The sequence below is a fragment of the Fragaria vesca genome, linkage group LG2, assembly GCF_000184155.1.
Source record: "Fragaria vesca subsp. vesca linkage group LG2, FraVesHawaii_1.0, whole genome shotgun sequence".
Classification (NCBI taxonomy): domain Eukaryota; kingdom Viridiplantae; phylum Streptophyta; class Magnoliopsida; order Rosales; family Rosaceae; genus Fragaria; species Fragaria vesca.
In genome coordinates, this window is record NC_020492.1 from 1775903 (window position 1) to 1794709 (window position 18807).

Here is an 18807-nt window from a genome sequence, read left to right on the forward strand (position 1 = left end):
ACGAAAATTTAACTTAGCCGACGAAAGATAATTTCGTCGGCTAAAGTGGACTTTAGCCGACGAAAAAATGCTTCGTCGGCCTGGTTTTTTTTTTTTTCGTTCGGCTAAAGCCTTTCTTCTGGTAGTGACATGATAGATATTGATTGTTTTTTTAGCTTTTATAAACTATATATATGCTTTAATAAAAAGAAATTGGAAAACAAAAATATATAAGGAAAATAATAAAAAAAATGGAATCAACTATTATTGATTTGGAAAGTCTAAAGACAATAAATACAATATTTCCTTTTATATAATTATTGTCCTTAATAGTCATTGTGTATGAGGATGTATATGTCATTTAATAATTCAAAATAGAGTGAGATATAGTGAGCAAATTTGGAGCATCTTTAGCAATGGTAGCCATTTTTAAGTTAAAATTTTAATCAAAACAGCTAAAATATTATTTTGGTTAGCCACTTTAGAAATACGTCTACATCAATGTTCTATATTTTAGCTAGTATTAAATTATTATTATTCTTGAAATAGAAATTAAATAGTTTAAATGTATTTATGTATTACATAAAATATCTTAAAAAGAATGTATTAAATTATAGAGAACCTCGTCTTAGTCCTCTAGCTAAAAGTTATAATAGCTAAACTTTGGCTAATCTGCTGGAGCTCCAAAAATATTCAAAAAAGCTAAACACGCTCTCTAAAATAACTAAGGAGCCAAAGTAGAGAGTTTGCTAAAGATGCTCTAATAGCCGCACTTATAGAAAATAGTTGGGAGAACGTAAAAGTGATCAAGAGAGAATTATTGAAAGAACAATAGATCGTAAAGAGAATGGAAAATTGTATCTTATTCATTGATATAGGAGCCTTTAATTATATAAAGATTACATAGCACCATATAGTGTTCTACAAGAAAACATATGTACGTACCCTTGATACCCTATCTCTATACGGAATCAAGATTCTTTTTATGACTAGCATAGACTGCATGTAGAATATTCCTACAACAAGAAGTATTTTATTATGTCTCATATGCCTCATTTATATAGAGGTAGAGATTACATGATAAGTCTTTATGCTATTAAAATATTACATATAAGTCTTCCAAAGGTGAATAAACAGACACTTGACGGTAAATATTTGCAACATCATTTGAAATGTCTCCTTATTTTTGGATATTTTTTTACCTGTCTCTTATTTGCTCGTTTTCAGTTTTCACCGTTTTTGACTTTTTGTATTTCTAGGGTTTAGGTTAACGTCGTAAAGAACCGGGAATACTGGAACGTCGTAAAGAACCGGGATTAGTACTGGTGGGAGACTAGAGAGCTTCCTCTTCCACAAATCTTTGCATCTCAGGTCAAGCCCTCGAGGTAATCTGTCTATAAGCTTTTTCATATTTGTCGATCGATTTTTGTATTATATTTCTGGTTTCTCTTTATCATAAATAATTGTAAAGATAAGAGGTTTTCTGTAGAAATTGTTTAGTCGTTGAGGTGCTTCAGTAAGTTTAACCCTAAAGTGATGATCATGACTATTTTCAAATAGATTGGCAGATATTGAAGAAAAAACAGAGAATGTACGTAGCTGTCACTCGGCAAGAGGAATTCTAATATTGATTGCTTTTATAAACTCAATTTTGTAGTCCAGACTCCAGAATTAGGATTCAAGAGATCATGGATTTGCATATTAAGAGTATTCTACGTCTTAAATCCATTAGTGCATCAAGTGACTGTTGTGGTTTTGAATGCACCATTTGCTATAATGCATCAAGTCCTAGTTGTAACACCCTGTGGACACCTTTACTGCTGGAGTTGTCTACGGAGATGGTTTTCGCTTTGTTCATCCCGGTCCATTAAGTGCATTGCCCAGTATGCAGTACTGCGAAAGAACAAAAGACATTGATCTATATCAAGAAGAGATGGAACCCATTTTTCTGCAGCCGTGGATCCCCATTCGATTGCAACATTTGCCTAGAATTAGCTCAAGCTGAGCCACTTATAACACTATGTGGCCACCTTTACTGTAGACCTTGTATCAACAAACTGCTTCCTGTTCACTTGAATTCCAAGAAATCTAAGAAGTCCAACAGATCAGCAAGCTGCACGCTTTGTAATGCTCATATAGTGGAGCAGAAACTAGTCCCTCTTTATGGACAAGGGACCAGATTATCACAGAACAATGATTCGGAACCAAGTTCTCTTTCTCTACAACCTATTCAGATTCCAAATAGGCCAGAAGCTGGTCATGGAGGACCAAAGTCATCTGCGATTATTTCAAGTTAGCCCAGTGTGAACCATTCGTCTTGGGTGTTCAGATACGAAGGAACTCTTATGGTACTGGTAACATTTATTGGGACATTAATTGTGGCATTGATGTATGTCCCTGCAGGCACAGCTCCAACTATTTTCAATAGCTTTGCTGCATGTGCCTTTTCTGATCAGAATTGTGATATTCCGACTTAATTACGACTGAAAGAGTTTAAGAACCGATTTGAGATATGTAACTTCTTGCTTATTGCTTATTATGTTGGAGTACACACATTGATGTGTCAACTTCGTTTGCTTTTTCTTATACTGTGTATTATATCATTCTTGTTGCTTTTGCATACTAGTGTAAACTACTGCATGGTTTGTAATGCTGCTGTAAAACACGGAAAACAAATTTTAGGCTACAACTAATCAGAAACTATGACTATATATGAGACTGAAAAAACCAACCCTGATCCTTATCGAATCTTGATGGGACGCAACTTGAGGCTGCATCAGTTTGCACTTCATTCGTGCGCTTTGGAGAGTGGCGGTGGATTGGACATGCACGGCTGTAGACTTCCAGTTTGCAGCAGGGTTGAGACAAATATTAGTTTGTGTGCGCACATCAAGAGATGCTGCAAGAGGCTTGTAGCATGGCCTTTTCCTGCATGCTCCTATAGGGTATGACTAGCCCTTGGTCAGATAGGCGCCAGTTGGGGTTGCAATAAACATAGACAATGCCTGCGGGTTGTGTTATTGACTTAGTACTGCTCAACTAAAGTGTAAAGAGGAAATATAGAGTTACACAAGCTTATATATAAAGAGCTAGTTGAAAGCAAAGTTAATGTTATAAGAACTTGCACATCATGACCGATCAGAGATGTCACGCATTCCTTTTGCTTGAATGTTCGCAACAGGGCAAAATGGAATTTAAAATTGCACAAAGAAAGAACAAAAGGAAGTCCAAATGTTAAATTAGAAGGCTAGGGCCTTGAATAACTGAATATAACCATATCCATGTCAAACAAGTCAACTATTATATTGCTTGAAACACAAGGAGGTCCAATTCTCCAAAATGTAAAATCGGAAGGTACCTCGCCAATACAAAATTAGTTAATTATTAACAGAATCTACAGTGATTAGTAGGTTTGCAAAGTTTTTTTTTTTTTTTTTTTTTTTTTTTTCCTTTACAAACCCAGAAAACAAGTGATCCCATTAGACTTTTACAATATAATATCTGTTTTTTTGTTTTGGAAATGAAATTCAGCAAACTAGTTTTCTGTTTTTAATCTCTGTATTCAGAATGATAAACAACAAACGGTTCTTGTTTTTAATAAACCGAAACCTAGAAGTGATAACAAACGATCCTTTATATTTAACATGAGTTTAGGGATTTCTGCTCAAACTTGTGAAGATTACGAATATCAATCATGCATATCATTCTGCTTACTTCCATGCCAGCAGTAATCAATAGAAGAGACACGACTTAATTGGATCTCTCAGCAGTCAAAACCATTTTTGAGAAATGAAGGTTAGTTTTCGAGTATTTATTCTAAATCCATACGATTTTAATACTCTTGTCCAATTTAAAAAAAAAAAAAAAAAAAAAAAAAACTAACTTATCCTCTCATATGTTAATAGTCAATTGTGTTTCCTTGGATTAATATTCATATGCATATGATTCTTTTCAGATAAATGTTTTCACTATTTGCTTTGAGTTTGATTTTCTAGAAAACTAGGCGGTGGCATGGTTATACCTATGCCTTTGTCTCGCTAGGTTACGAACTATTACGCAAACCCGGCCTAAACCCTAAACTACTATGCAAATGATGCTAATGTGAATTGAATCATAGTTTGTCTTTCCATATATATATGTTTAGTATTTGTAAACGTGTTTGAAATTCTTGAACAGTAATTTATGATCCCGGAAGAAATTCATAACGAAAACCGCCGTCTTGTATGTATTGATACAAACATTGCATGGAATTTCTAATTTTGAAATGGATTGTGAATTTAATGTGTTTTAGGGTTGACATTTGATTATCATTGTGTTTTAGGATCTTGTAGCTCGCTACGTAATGGACGAAGTCAATGATGAATGTGGTTTTGAATGCAACATTTGCCTTGGCTTAGCTCACGACCCCGTCATAACACTCTGCGGCCACCTCTACTGTTGGTCTTGTTTGCTCAAATGGCTGTTCAATACGCATTATGCCAACAATGAGTGTCCGGTTTGCAAGTCCGGAATCGAGTTCAACAAGTTGATATTTTCTTATGGAAGGTTGAAATCGTCTGAATGCAACCCGATATCTCGGTTTGAATGTAACATTTGCTCTGGATTAGCTCAAGATCCAATTGTAACACTCTGCGGCCACCTCTATTGTTGGCCATGCATCTATAAATGGCTGTCCAAGTGGAATTCAAATTCCAACTGTTGGGTTTGTAAGGCTGTTATAGAGGAGAACAAACTGATCCCTCTTTATGGAAAAGGGATAAGATCGTCCTCAGATGATTCAGACTCGGGATGTCGAGCTGTTGCACCTGCGAGCATTGTTGGCAGTCTTGCTTCAACTTCCAAACTGAACTGTATTGTACGGTGTGTATTCGATGCTACCGGGACCTTGTTTCGGTTTGGAAGATATACAATGGAGATTTTTATAACGAGGGTTTTACCGGTAATTGCAATTCTTCTGATGTTTCATCCCTCCATGCCAAGGGAAAGGAAAAACGATTTGGTCGAGAAGGTTTTCGGGTTGAGTTTGTGGTGTTTGTTGATTCTAGTCGTTTGGGATATCCTCAGAGGAAAACTTAGACGGCATCATAAATTTGAACATTAATATATCTTCTTCCAAAATGTACTTCAGACCTCACCCAATATTGTGATGAGAAATACTTAGACCAGTAATTACCAAGGTCTATGCACATATGAGTTATGGGATATATCACTATTTCTTTTTCTGCCTTAGAAAAACTAATGAGTACGTATCAAAAGATATACATTGCTATTATCATAAATTAAGAATGCTAGCTATTATTTTTCTATTTCATATCAGATTTTATAGGTATGTTTAATTACAAAAATATCCATCAATTATTAGGGAAAAAAAAAAACTTCCTCTTCCCTAAAACCTAACTCTTCTCCGATCCACTATTACTACGCATCAAAAGAAAAGAAATAAAAACCTTTTCTCCAAAATTCATCACCTGAATTTCGACAATTGTCGTAATTACATGTACTATTTATCGATTCATTTGGTTTTTTTTTTTAATCAACTTTAGTTTTTATGCTATTGTACTTCTAGTAGTTAATTTCTTAACTTTGAAAAAATTATGTATGTTCAATATTTTTTTTCTTTAAATTCTAGTCGATTGATATCATATTGGAGATTTGGAGTTCGAATATTATAAATTGAAAAATATCAAAAAAAAATTTCTAACCCGATCAAAAAAAATCTAAACAGAAAATAAAAAAGAATACTTAAAGAGAGTTGTGAAATAATAAATATATAATAATTATATTAAATAACATATTATTATTAGTTTTAGACATTGAGGGTATTTTAGGCAGTTTGAGATGTGTATTTAGTATAATATTGAAATGAAAAACTAGATAGGTAGTGTATTAAGTAAGGGGTGTGTTTTAAGATATTATGGGTGTGTATTTAAAATTACTCTTAAAATCACAAGTTCAGGCGTGCATATTCTAAAATGGTGAAAATTATGGTGTAAAACAACTTTTTGTTATAAATATTATAATCTATGTGGCTGTCCACGTAATTACTCATTAGTTATGTACTATGATGTAAACCCTACCTCTATATAAAGAGGCTAATGAGAATGAATAAGTAGATTTCTACCTCCTACCAACTATTATCTCTGTGTCTTCTCTCTATCTTTTCTTTACTTTACAACACGTTATCAACACGACTCTACCTTTGAGTTGATAACGACTAAACCCTAGACTACCAAAAACTGATTTTGTCGTTTATCTTTACCCCATTGTGGTTTAATTTGTTTTCTTTATCTTCTTATACTCTATGATGATCCACTGAGTAATATGAGGTGACATCGTTTGCTTGGCCATAACTCTTGATCTATGAGTTTCATGTTTAATTTTCTCTCTCTATAATTTGCATAATTTTGATCTCTTTTCATTACCCACATGATCAATATCTTTATTTCTTTCCCAATATTATTAACGATCGCAATTATAATGGCGGGTGCTTGATGCATTGACGTTGTTTGATGCTCGACCTCAACGTTGTTTTGACGATTGTTGGTGTTTGATGCTCAACGTCGTTTGGTGCTTAACTTCAAATTTTGTTTCAATTTGGATATGATTATTATCTTGTTAATTCCGTCTTATATAGGGAGATCAATACGGCATGACCTGTTGCATATTTCTTTCACCATGATTATATACATATAGACCATTAATGGTTGCATAATCTTCATCAATACCTCACTGTAAGTGAAATGGGTATGAGTTTCTTCTCTTCGTTTTTTTTTTTTTTTTTTTCTAGTCATGGAGGTTTGATTATCTCCTCTTATTTTCTAATTATATTAATAATCCATATTTACATGTGCTTTTGATCTATATATACAAAGAATCTCAATGGATGCATCATGTTTGTTGATTCGATTACTTGAGGCCAGAAGTTCCTCGTAAAGATCACATGATGTCCTTCAGCATTTGAACAATTTATGAAGGCCAGAAGATCTTCAGATCGATAGAATTGAGTATATGAAAATCCTCAACGATTACAAGAGGCATGAAATTGGTATTTGAGGTTCCCCCTCCTCCATATGATCGATAATGTGAGTTTTGAAGGTTAATATGTGGGATACTTGGCCAAATATACATTCGGCTTGACTTTCATAGAAAGATATACAATTATACTCTTGTGAAATTGGGGGAGATGAAAAGGAAAGAATATATATCTATTAACTCATAGTCTTTAGTATATGTATTACATTCCTTAATTGTTTAATATAAGTTTTCTATATGTATCATTGTATGATTATCATGGTATTATGTTCAAGCATGATGCGGATTATCAAGTCCATTTTGATTGAAATATAGAGGGCATGAAGTTTATTGAAATTGCGATATGAACTTTCTCAAAGGTCATGCAATTGACAAGGGCCTGAAGTTCTCTAGAGTTATACAACGACCAAAACGACATCTTATGATCCCTAATCATATGAGGACCTGAAGTTTCCCACCTATTTATGTTTCTTGCATGTGTAACTATATGAGATCGGGAATCACAATTATCATATTTGATAAAGTTAACTAGACCTGAAGATCTGTGTATTTTATTTATACATGGAACCAGAAGTTTCCTATGTACAATTTACTTACTTTTATTCATTACAATTTCCTATTTTGTTATGCACTTTCTTTTCAGTACTTATCTTTTAAATTTTATTATTATTCATTTGGGCCAACAGCCTTACATCTTGATCATATGAATTTCGAGTGTAATATTTTTGGACCAAAAGTTTCAAAATATTGCATTATAGAACCTGAATTTCTAATAGTAAATATTCGAACCTGAAGCTTCGATTACACATATGATTGATGGCTCCAGAAGAACACATAGAGTACTAAATTTATCCAATAACTTGTGGCATATAATTATATCATGAACCAGAAGTTCATTGAACCAAATACATTATTTGGCATGGCAAGTTTATTTGGCATGATAAGTTATGTCATATTTTACTTACAGTATTGCTTGGAATCAATAACAAGTTTTGATGACCACTAGCCCTACTCATAGCTGATCATTTATTTGACACTTTAATGAGACAATCCTCTCATCATGAGGGGGAGAGAGATTGTTTCTGAAGAACGATGTAGAGTGGTGTGAGTTTTTTATCCACCTTCTCATTTTGATTTTGAGAAATGTCTCAGTTAGTGATTGATAAAAGATCTTGACAAATGTATATGCTAAAAACATAGACCTCAACTTGGATTTAAGTCTATCATGAGATCATCCATATTAACTCAAATACTCTATACCCTATTTGATTTGTGGGATGCACATATATCCAAGTAACATGGTTCTCTTGAAGAGAATGTTATGATACAATGTTAGAGTTCCTAATACGGTTACACATACAAAGGTTGTAGATACGCCATTAGAGAATGATATATGGGTTGATATTAATGAATATAATATTTTTGACCTCATACTTGGTTTAGGTTCGCCACCATCCAATGAACATCTCACTCGAAAGAAAGTGATAGAGCTTTAAAAGCATATTTGCGGATGATCATAACACGACAGTCTTCCCGCCGTTAGGGGGAGAATAAGACTACTGTCATTTGAATAACGGCGTGAATTTGAGTGGAATGTATCCACTAGGTCTAAAGATTTAAGCTCCTGAAAATAGAAGATTATACAGGTCCTCTAATGGTCTACATGATGTTACAAGTAAAAGATCCACATTCGCTAGATAATATTTGTCCTAGAAGTATGCCCTAGAAGTGGCATGGGTACCTAATATCAAAAATGCATGCACATAAGAATGTGTGGGATCTATGAATGATGATCATCTATGACAATGTACAAACGGTAGCTACCAAAGATCATTAAGAACTGTACTAATCGATGCTATACCACGTTTCATTATGCATGTCGACAAAGCATATTATTAGCCAAATTGGAAAGAGGCAATTCCAATGAAACTAAATATTTGAAACGTGATGAGATACTTTAACCTTTAACCCTACAAATACAAAAGGGTATTTACCATAGTGAAAGTAAATCACTATGATTTAATGTCTACAAAATACATGGGATTATGAATCTGCCCTTATACGAATGATACTTTTCTATAAGTACAGTGTTACATGTAACTGTTACATGGACGAGAGACTTATGACATGTTGTCATCGTATATTACGAGGGCCTTTAAAGACACATTGATAAACCAAATTTCCAGAAGTGAAGTGTCATTACAAGCGTATCGCTTGTCAAATCCTCAAAGGATTCAAGTACATGAATGATTTTAATGTAATTCGATCCATGAATACTTGAGAGAGCTTGAAGCTAATTCATGAAATCAAATAGTCTAAAGTTAACTCATATACTCATTCTGTTATAGCTAACGTGATCGAAATTGCCTCAATGAGTACTATGATCGAACTACACAATCGAATTCGAATTATGATCATTATGTTGCTAGATATTCTAACTCTTGGGAAGTTATGAATTACTCAGAGCTCTTGTAGAGTTTATATGAGACGTATCATACATAGAGATATTGATGTGTATGGCTAGATACACCATGATGATGTTTTAATGCTTTAATGTCAATTAGCTTATACGCCATGATGATGTTTCAATGCTTTAATGTCAATTAGCTTATGTTGTAGGCTATTACTTAGTGTATGAATTAGGTCATACACCTTAATGAGGTAAGACCTATTTATAATCGTCCAACTCTAGCTGTTGTTATTACTTCAACTTTGCAGGTTTAAAATTTCATGATGAGCCCTTATATGCAAAGCATGCATGGTCTCACTTTAGTGATGGACAAATCAAACTGTTATTTACGGTACATGATGTTTGCAACGTTTAGGGGGAGATTCTCATCAGGGGGAGCATCCAGAAGTATGCTACCTAAAGACATATGCGCGTTGCACTCTTTTTCTCCTTCGACCAGGGTTATTTTTCTCCCACTGGGTTTTTCTTACCTGGTAAGGTTTTTAATGAGACAACATTATGCACGTCTAATTTTATCATTCATTGGTGGACATCCAAGGGGGAGTGTTATAAATATTATAATCTATGTGGCTGTCCACGTAATTACTCATTAGTTATATGCTATGATGTAAACCCTACCTCTATATAAAGAGGCTAATGAGAATGAATGAGTAGACTTCTACCTCCTCCCAACTATTATCTCTGTGTCTTCTCTCTATCTTTTCTTTACTTTACAACACTTTTGTTGTCGTAAGACATTCCACGAGTCAATTAAGATCTTTATGGATCTTTACAGATACAATCTGACCTTGAACACAAGACCAGGAACAAAATGATTCCTAGGCAAGTATCATTCACTGCTACAAAGAACTATCAGAAACCAAGAACTAATGACTAATTTAATTTCAAGATGACACTCGGCTCATATGTTCCATCTTCATCCTCCATAGATGGAATCTCATTGAGGTTAATTCCGAGGTGTTTATGAGCACTACTCTGCTGACTCGATTTACCCAGAGCTTGAGTTGGGCCCTTATAATGAAGCCTCTGATGACCCCCCAAGGCCCGACCTGTTGGAAAAGTCTTGCTGCATACTTTGCATTGGTGAGGCACTGTTTGATAGAGCTTTTGACGTTCATTCTTATCTTCAGCTCTACTAGTTGACATATCTGCGGAATTAGATTGATCTTGATCGACATTATTGTTGTTCTTGTTCTTCGAATGGCTTGATACATGTCCTCCCAAAGCACGATAGCTTGTGAATGCTTTTTTGCAAACATGGCATCTGTGTACTTCATCTTGACGAGGCTCAGCAGGATCATTGTTATCGGCCGAGTTGTTTGTGTTGTTGTTGTTGTTGTTCACATCCTTGCACTGGCTTGACCTGTGCCCTCCTAAGGCTTGGAAACTTGAGAATGTTCTATCGCAATTACTGCAGCGGTATACATTAACCACTGGATGAGGATGAGGACGTTGTTCATTGTTATACTGTGAGCTAAATCGGTCATGATCATGATCCGCGAAGTTGATCTTGAGACGGTTATGGCTTGACATGTGACCTCCCAAAGCTTGGTAACTTGTGAATGTTTTATCACAAAGCTTGCATATAAATTCACAGTCAATGTCGTCTTTGTTGTTGTAACCATAACGATCACCAGTAGACCATCTTTTATCAGCCTCATCCAACAGCAACTTCCTCCTCTTGAATGTGCCCGCAACATCTTTGATCACATTACCATCAACATGCTGATAACTATTAATGGAGTTGCTGTCCTGCTGCTCCTCCTCACACACATCAGCTAACATCATTAGACCACTCAACTCCTCTACCGCTTTACTCGAATACAACATGGGATCAGTATAAGTTTTTTCGGAGTCATATGATGAGATACTTCTACTTCTAGGTAAACTGTTGGCCAGATAATCCGAATAACACCCAATTCGAGACGTACCAGCTGCATTAGACTGTTGCTCATCATAGGTGTAACTGAACTGAGCAACTAAAGCCTCAGGCTGATTTATCATTTTAGCGGACTGTTGTGGATCGACACGGACGACAGCGAGTTATTGCTTGAAGTCTGAAACAACCGAGTTTGTGGAGAATGGATCACTTATTGCTGAAACAAACGAGTCTCTTTACGGCTCACCTACAGAGAGTGATTAAGATCCTCGATTATTTATAGGCACTCTACTTACTTAATATTTTCACCTTAATAAGTTAGGAATTGAGATTCGAGTGAGGGACCGTCATTAGGAAACACAGTTTTCCTTATTTGTCTTGGACTTGATTGGACTTACCTTAATTCTTCCCTCACCTTCAAGAGTGAAGATGAGTTTTCAGACTTCCTTGGTGACAAGTAGTGATACTTTGTTTCCTAAAACTTACAAAAAATTTAGGTGAAAAAGCCAACAATTTTAATTTATACACTTGATAGGAAGTATGAACATCTTGTACCCTTGATAGGAGAAATTATGAACATCTTGTGTTTAGGATTAAAGATTTAAAGTCTGAAGTAATAGCAATATAATTATAAAGTAAGAGGAATTTGAAAGACTGACTTGAGTCATTTTGATAAAGTAGTTTGAGGATCACATCTAAAACCAATTGGTAATAGGTGGAGTGGCTCAAACCCTTATAAACCCACATGCAAAGTCCATATTTCCGATGTGGGATTTATATAAATGGTCTCACTCTAGTAACCTTTTTTACTGGACTCTAATTGGTCCTTCGTCTGTGTTGATTTCAGTTTGCAGCTAAAATAGATCAGGTGTCTTATATCAGATGATGCTTCTACTTGGTATATATTTTTATTCCTGACAGTCGTGCACAATTTCAGACAACTGCAGGTGGTGCTGCAGATGCAAAAACAACAAAATACTATGAGGTTCTAATTTCCAACCTCAATGAAATTAGATTAAGATGGAATGACATATTCGCAGGGCCGACTCATAATTGCCATATGATTTAGGTTGTTATGTGAAAGTGAAAGACTGCGATAGCAATAATGTAAGAAATTGCATAACCTTAATGTTTCTACATTTCTATATCTGGTACATGATACTGTATGCCAGAAGGTAAAGCCCTTATGGGTCATATATGGAGTGTTGACAGTAACCGATATGTAATCATTCATGTCTTGCTTCTAAATATAAGATAAACTTCGGTTGTTGGCAAGTAGGCATTAAGGTAGTAAAGTCGTCAAGAGTGAAAACACAAGGAAGCACAGATTATAACTAATTCAAGGGTAGGAACCACTGTATATGTTGGGTGTCGGAAGTTGTAGGAACCACTGTACTGCTCGGATCCGGCTCTTTTCCTCATCCTCTGTGTAATCTAATGGTTAACAGGATAACCACGTCATTGGATGCAATTAAATATTATTTTATTCTTAAATTGTCCTTGATGTGATATAATCTAATGAGGAATATTTCATTTTATTTATCACAAATAATTTTCCCAAGATTTTTCTTTTCTTTTCTTTTCTTTTCTTCCAGATTGACGTTATCTATTAGAACCTCATTCTTCTTTGAACTCGTATTGTCGACTTTAGGATCTGGCCGGGTTTCACTGGAAAATTTCTATGTACCATTTTTATATCCTTCATAGTTCATAGTTTCATACTCCATAGATTTAAAATTCCTTGAGTTCTGGCACAATTGCATTGTGCGACAATGGACGCGTACGATGGCCACTAAATTATGCTTAACATATATAATCCATAATCAACACCAACAATTAAGTCCAATCAGGAATCAAGAATTTTATGAAATACCAATTTTGAAACAATCATCCCAAAACAAAAATCTTGATCGAAAGAATGGGGGTGGAAAGGAGTTAAAGTAGTTACTGATGATAAACTCAGAAGGGAATGAAAGGGTAATGGGCTGGATTCGTCCAGTATTCTTTCATTGAGAAGAAATCAAAACCTTAAGATTCAAAATTGGAAACCAAAGAGGAGAATAAAATTATAACCACTGCTTCAGAAAAACCCTGTTTTATATAAGAGCCGATCGTGTTTTTTTTTTCCAGTAGATGACTATCAAGTTAAGGACAATTTAGGAATAAAATAATATTTAAATTGTATCCAATGACGTGGTTATCCTGTTAACCATTAGATTATATAGAGGATGAGGATTAGGCGAAATTCACTAACTTTAGAGGAGCCGAATCTCTAGTGTTTTCATCAAGACACAACATTCATATGTTACTGTGGAATAGGTGAGGTTTTTTTGAAAGTCTACTTAGAAAAGTAAAAGGTAAATCTCTATAGATAATTGATTTTTCTTGCTGTTTTTGGTAGCATGCGTTTGTAGGTAATGATAGGCACAAACTTCTGTTTATTAATTTGGTCTGATCTACAATTATGTAAGCTGACTTTTATTTTTCTGATATGTGGATTGTAGATGTGGGTGATCATATGGAATATACAAATTAAGCTTCTCCTGTCTCCCATGAAGCTGAATGTTCAGTTATAAAGAAAGCACATAATAGGGGCATCAAATTTGTTGACACTCATATATCTTTATGATCTTAAATTCTTAATCATGATAACGATATCTTGTTGGCACGTTAACTGATGAAATTAGTTTGTTTTTTCAAATTTCTTGGAATTTGATGAGCAGTTCAAATAGACATTCTGTTTATGAGTATTGGGAATAATTTGGTTGAAATCCTCACTAGTCTAGTATTATTTAAGCTCTGAAAGAGCTTCTCAGAAAAAGTTCAATTGGCTACAGAATTTGGCATTTTCAGGTCAGATTGCTGTCAACTTGGGATAGAAGGGACCCTGGAATATGTAAGAGCTCGCTGTGAAGTTAGTCTAAAACTCTAAATTAACTAGCTGGATGTCGGACTACATTCATCTGTTTATCAGCACCGTTCTGATGTTTCAGTGCAGATTGAGCATACTGTTAGACTTGAGATACCACTTCTTTGTTTGTATTTCTAAGCCATAATCCTATATCATAGCAATCCAAGAAACAAGCTTCAGTTTCAAGAGCACTAGAGGATCAATACAGGGATTTAGACAATACTGTTACATACTTATTTTTTAACAGACTAGTTCTTGTGACTGTTGTCTTTCCCTCTTTACCATTGTGACAATTTTTCAGCAATGGCCTTAATCTCAAATGCTGTCTATTATTTCAGAAAAAAGCATTGCCTGGAGACAGACTCTCATCTTGTAAGGGAAAAAGTTCAGCAAAAGGGCATGTGCCTGCAGTTTGTCCCAACTTATCTCATGAGCACTACCACAACCTGCAACTTGGGTACGCCAAGTCGCAGTTGAGGGGGGTGTTGGCCTACACACAAGAGCCTATCTAGTGCCAGTGGTGTTGGCCTATACACAAGCTTATCTAGTTTTCCAAATAGCAGAATAACTTGCACTTTAGTTAATCACTTCAAGGTACCAGTTTCGTAGTTTTTTACTTTGTTAGTTATAGAGATGTTGTTCAAGCTTATATACTGGATTGCCATAATCTCTCGCATGTGAGAAATTTTGATAGATCCTCAAAAAGGATTTCAAATTTTGATGATATTATTTCCAGCCTCGTGAGAATCAAGATACACTTGCTGAAGTATGCTCTCTTTGTTAGATAGGTACAGAAAAGTACATATATTTCAGTGTTCTCTTATAATTCAGTGTTTATGCCTGTATGGTACTACTATATGAAACTACAAATTGACTACTTAATTGCAACTTTGAAAGAGGATGTTGCCTGAGGTTTAAGACCAGCCCCAGAGTTTATGCCGTAGTTCATCAGTTCATCCTCGGTGGAAGCTCATTTGATTAACCAAAAAACAAAAGAAAAGATGCATTGGCGCCATCTAAAACAAAGTAAGGTGTGTGATTTTTTCTATCTCAATATGAAACCCGCCATGTCGATCTGTATGGCTCTTTACATATACAGTCTGATCTTGAACACAAGTCCAGGAACAAAATGGTTCTAGTATTTTTCAATGCAACAAAATCTAGGAAAAAATATCAGAAACAAAGAAACAAATGACTAACTTAATGTCAAGATGACACTCGGCTCGTATATTCCATCTTCATCCTCCATAGATGGAATCTCATTGAGATCAATTTCGAGGTGTTTACGAGCACTACTCTGCTGACTCGATTTACCTGGAGCTTGAGTTGGGCGTTTAAAATGAAGCCTCTGATGACCCCCCAAGGCCTGACCTGTCTGAAAAGTCGTGCCGCATACTTTGCATTGGTGAGGCACTGTTTGATAGAGCTTTTGACGCTCATTCTTATTTTCAGCACTACCAGTTGATGTATCGGCAGAATTAGATTGATCTTGATCCACATTATTGTTGTTCTTATTCTTCGAATGGCTTGATACATGGCCTCCCAAAGCATGGTAGCTTGCGAATACTTTATTGCAAACATGGCATCTGTGCACTTCATCTTGACGAGGCTCAGCAGGATCATTGTTATCTTTAACTACACTGTTATCTGCCGAGCTGTGGGTGTTGTTGTTTACATGATCCTTGCACTGGCTTGACTTGTGCCCTCCCAAGGCTTGAAAACTTGAGAATGTTCTATCGCAATTATTGCAGCGGTATACATTAACCACTGGATGAGGATGAGGATGTTGTTCACTCTTACATTCGAAACTAAAACTGTCATGATCAGGATCCGCGGTGTTGTTCTTGAGCCGGTTATGGCTTGTCATGTGACCTCCCAAAGCTTGGTAACTTGTGAATGTTTTATTGCAAAGCTTGCATCTAAACTCATCAATGTCATTGCAATTGTAATCATAACGATCAGTTGCAAGCCATCTTGTCTCATGTTCATTATTCAGCCGCCTCCTCTTGCATTTGATTTCGACATACCTTATTTCGATCTCATCATCATAAACATGGTCATGATCAACCAAAGGTCTGCCACTAGCCTCCTCTGCACATACCTCAGCCAACATCAGAAGACCCCTGAACTCCTCCGCTTCCAGTTTCTTATCAAAAGTCACCAGTTCCAATCCGGGACTCGAATCCACAGCAGTTTCATCAGAGCCAGAGAAGTCAGAGGATGTCCTTTTCCTCTTTCCAGTGCAAGACCAACCTAAAGGTAGAGTTTTCGACAAATCGAAACCCGAATCTACCCCATCATCATCAAACATAGCCTCATCAGAGTGATCAGACACAGTGGAAGAAGAGCTGCTGCTGTTATAGACTCCCTGAGGGGACAGACTTTGATTGTGAGACCTCAGGTGTCGAAACAGCGCTTCCTTGGAGTAGAAGTTCATGCCGCAAGAGAGACAACAAACTAGGTCACTGGTAGTAGCAATAGCACTAGCGATTGCCTCGCTCTCGCGGAAGTGCATACTCTTGTGACCTCCCAAGGCTTGGCCTGACCGGAATCCCTTGTGGCAAACATTACAGATGTGATTCAAAGCCTCCGGCGGAGTCGGCATCTTAGTGGGTTGTTGTGGAACGATGGGGTTGGGAAGAAGTACCTGAGTTTGTTTGTGATCAGTATCCATGAGAGTTACTGGGTTATATAAGAGAGTGGGATTTTGCTTTCAAGACTAAGAAAAAGGGTGAAGGCGGAGTAGAAAAGTACAACTGAGGGAGAGAGAGAGAGAGAGTGAGGTTTGTGTGTGTATATAGATACATGTGACTGTGAATCCATGTGAGCCTTAGCAAATTGGGATTCCCTGTTTGATTAGGGCTAGGAACGCTGCACCGCCATAAAGGTGGGAGAAGAGGTCCTTATTCGACTCGGATTTGACTCAACCCGAGTCGGTCAGAATGTATTGAAGCCTTTCCTAATGCGGTTAGTAGTGCTTCCGATTAAAATTGGCTTGAAGAAAAAAGAAAATAATGCCCAAGATAAGGAATTATTAAAACATATTAAAGGCCCAAAATAATTTTGAAAATTCAAAATTTCAGAGTCAAAAGCAGTACACAGACATATATCAAACATATATAACCAATAGTCTAGTAACTTAGGTAGACTCAACTATTGACAAATTACAAATAGTAGTCGTCGACATACTCAAAAATTATCTTAAAATGAATCTTTAAACCACTAGAACAACTTTATTTGTGAAGGCTAAATCATTTGTCAAGCACAAAACGTGATACAAAAATAAAGATATATATACTTATTCAGAAAACTTGTAACAGAACAAAGATTTATCAATCCTTTCATAGAAATCATGATTCAAATTGGTCGGCAATTTGCGAATTAGGTCTAAGATCTTCAGCCTAGACCTGGTCCATTAAAAGAGCATTTTAAAGGCGTGGCAAGTTCGCGTGCGTAATCATACCATCGTTTTAAGACCATATCCAACAAACTAGAGCCAGAGCATGTCCCAAACCTCAAACCCCCACTAGCTAGATATGTGCATCCTACGTCGATGTAACCAAATCAATCATTAACCAAATCTCACTACAAAAATCCACACCCAGCAATCTCCTCCTGAATTCGTCGTGCTCTGCACCATTCACCAACTCTGATCTTCATATGCATTTACCAGCTTATTGATTTTACTAAAATTTACCAAATCCTTTTTTCTAGAAAGTGAGCTTCTATTTGGTGGAAGAAAGTCGCGAATCTTAAACAAGTTGCAATGAGGCTTAATTTGAGTTCAAATCATATTTGTGTTTATAGAATCTAAGAACTCGGTTGAAAAAACATGGGCAATGATGATGTCCCACTGATTGTACATGCGTGGATCTAATGGTATGCATGTTGGAAGATCATTGCAACTTTGCAATTGTAAGCACCTTTCTTGATGAAAATATAAGATCCACCCAGTCGGATATCTTGATAGTTCTGTTATATATATCAGAATTGAACATATAGTTGGTGAAGCATTTGAAAGGTGCAACTACAACTATATCTTGATAGTCCGCAACCCATCTTATTTGACCAAATCCGGGACCCACCCTACACTGAGGGATTTACCCCAAAGCATCAATATTCTTAATTACAGACCGAAATCTAATAACTAGAAAATGCTATATACCCGCAAGCAGTCATAAACTAAATAAAGTAAAAGCAAAAAAAAAAAAATAGAAAATGACATCCCACTACCATAGACAATTGCAAAACACAGAAAAACCATATTTCAACAGATTTAAACAAATAAGGACATAAGCTTAGACCCATAGTGCATAGTATCACGCCCTGTCAGCAATTTTTACATAAAATACCCAAAAAACCATTCTTTTTTTAAATATCTACAAAACTGCCATTACTCAAAATATACTGTGACAATCAGGCAGCGTTGTACATAGCATCAAATCCGGTCTTTCATGAACGCACTAAACATATAGAAATTGATTGCCATGTCGTTCGTGAGAAGATACAAAGGGGACTCATCCAGACTGCACACAT

At 35.9% G+C, this 18807-nt stretch overlaps 1 protein-coding gene across 1 annotated transcript; it reads right to left on the reverse strand.

Annotated features, from left to right (window-relative positions):
- Window positions 1–15466: 15466 nt before the first annotated feature.
- On the reverse strand, window positions 15467–16876 carry LOC101303190 (zinc finger protein 287-like). The gene has a single exon (XM_004291993.1). It carries the CDS (start codon window positions 16874–16876, stop codon window positions 15467–15469), a length of 1410 nt encoding a protein of 469 aa, XP_004292041.1.
- Window positions 16877–18807: the final 1931 nt, after the last annotated feature.